At 33.2% G+C, this 1,837-nt stretch overlaps 1 protein-coding gene across 1 annotated transcript; it reads left to right on the top strand.

Moving 5' to 3' along the window:
* Window positions 1-1,285: 1,285 nt before the first annotated feature.
* On the top strand, window positions 1,286-1,837 carry LOC148550092 (uncharacterized). The gene is made up of 2 exons (XM_088496489.1): window positions 1,286-1,468; window positions 1,553-1,837. Exons 1-2 carry the CDS (start codon window positions 1,286-1,288, stop codon window positions 1,835-1,837), a joined length of 468 nt encoding a protein of 155 aa, XP_088352615.1.

The following is a 1,837-nucleotide window of genomic DNA, read 5'->3' as shown; positions in this document are numbered from 1 at the left end:
ACGTATTTTTAGATTTATAACCGGTGGAGTCTCAGCAACGTATCTCAACAGGTTAAAATTTTAGAGAAAAAGTTATGAATATGAAGAAATCAAAATCCAGTTGGTAGGTCAAATTTTTGTTATCAAAATATGATGATAAAGTGCCTAATCTATTCAGTAATATGCCAAATATTTAGTTGGTGTATTTAATAAGTAATAGTTAAAGTTTTATATATATTTATTCTAGAAGATGTTAGAATTTTTTTATTTATGTTAAAATTTTTCTTATTATTGTTATTATACTGAATCGGTAAATCCTTATTAGTATATTTTTTATTGAAAAATGTTAAATATTATATATTTAAAAATTTTGATTTTTGTTATTAATGTTATATATAAATATAATTTTAATTTAATAAAACTGTTCAATTAGCCACGGTCAAACTAAAATAAAGGCTACAAATTATTAAAAAAAAGTTAGCTATGGAAAAACATAGCAAATTAGTACAAATTCGTCACGGATTGTATGTGAAAAATAGTGCGAGTTAGCTACAAAAATAATGTGATTAAATAACCCAACATTAGACACGAAAAAAATTGTGACTGAAAAATTCGGTCTGTATAAATTAACTACGATGAAGTGTGGTAGAATTATACTTTTTGATTTGATTATTCTTATTTAGCCACGCATTACGCGTGGGCAATGATATACAAATCGTAGCTCTTCGAAGGTCTCCACGATATTTAAAACAGTGGCTAATAACTCCAAAATCGTGGCAAATTGAAAATCCAACCCCCCGATTAGTCACAAATATTCTTTCGTAACCAATGTATGGTTGCTACTGTTATTTTGGAGTTTAGCCACAATTTTTTTTCCGTGGCTAAACCCCTTATTTCTTGTAGTGTGTGTTTTTAAACATTACTTTTATTTATTTTCATATTCTAAATTTTGAATTAGAATAAATGACCATTTGTACTCATGAAAGATGAAAACGCCGACATATGTACCCATAGTAGACCGAAACTGATTTTGTACCCATGCAAGATGACAAAAGTACCCTGCCTTAGATTGGCACTTGCTTCGTGCTTATACAAACCTACGTGGCACTCCAACCCTCCAAAACCCTATCTACGTGGAATTGAACGCTGCTATATGGTCGTTTGATAAGGATTAACACATCAAGTCGAAACCCTAGGGAGTCATCTTTTTCAATTTGAACCACACCCCAATAAATGCAATCGAGTTAAATTTCATCCAATGTCAAATGCACCTAAGGAGATAAAGAATTATCTCGTGAGCCCTGGAATGTCTTTGCGAAGATTTAACTCTGTTGCAAATGATGGAAGTCACAGCAGTTCTTCAAGTTCGAAGATGATGAAGGAAAATAAGCTCGACGGCAAATGCTTCTATGGGAGGATTGTTGTGTTGCTAGAGTCTGGCACCATGACGATCCCTAATAGATGGTTCATCAGATGTCCTGTGTGGGCGGTAATGGACAGGCTCTGTTATTGTTGAGGTGAGAAATCTATTTTTGGCATTATAGTTGATATTTGGGCTCTTTTTTTTTTCTAGACAAGAGACTGCAAATACTTTGTGTGGGTCGATGAAATTGAAGAAGGATGGGAGGGCCTAGCAAGACCTTTAGCAAAAAGAAATTCCGAGCAGTCTTATTCAAGGCACAAAGATGGACTGACTGTCACTTCTGGTGGGAAAAATCAACAAGCATCCTCAATGATGGTTAGGAAGATAGAAAAATTTAGGGGTGAACTTAAGAGAATGAGACTGTTGCTTTCAACCATTGCGTTGGGGATAGCATTTTGTTTATTTTATGAGTTGTATTTGGTGATAAAAATGTAA

Source organism: Arachis ipaensis, chromosome B8 (genome assembly GCF_059453495.1).
Source record: "Arachis ipaensis isolate K30076 ecotype BB chromosome B8, ASM5945349v1, whole genome shotgun sequence".
Classification (NCBI taxonomy): domain Eukaryota; kingdom Viridiplantae; phylum Streptophyta; class Magnoliopsida; order Fabales; family Fabaceae; genus Arachis; species Arachis ipaensis.
The sequence above is the reverse complement of the archived record's forward strand: the minus strand, read 5'-3'. Positions and strand labels throughout refer to the sequence as shown.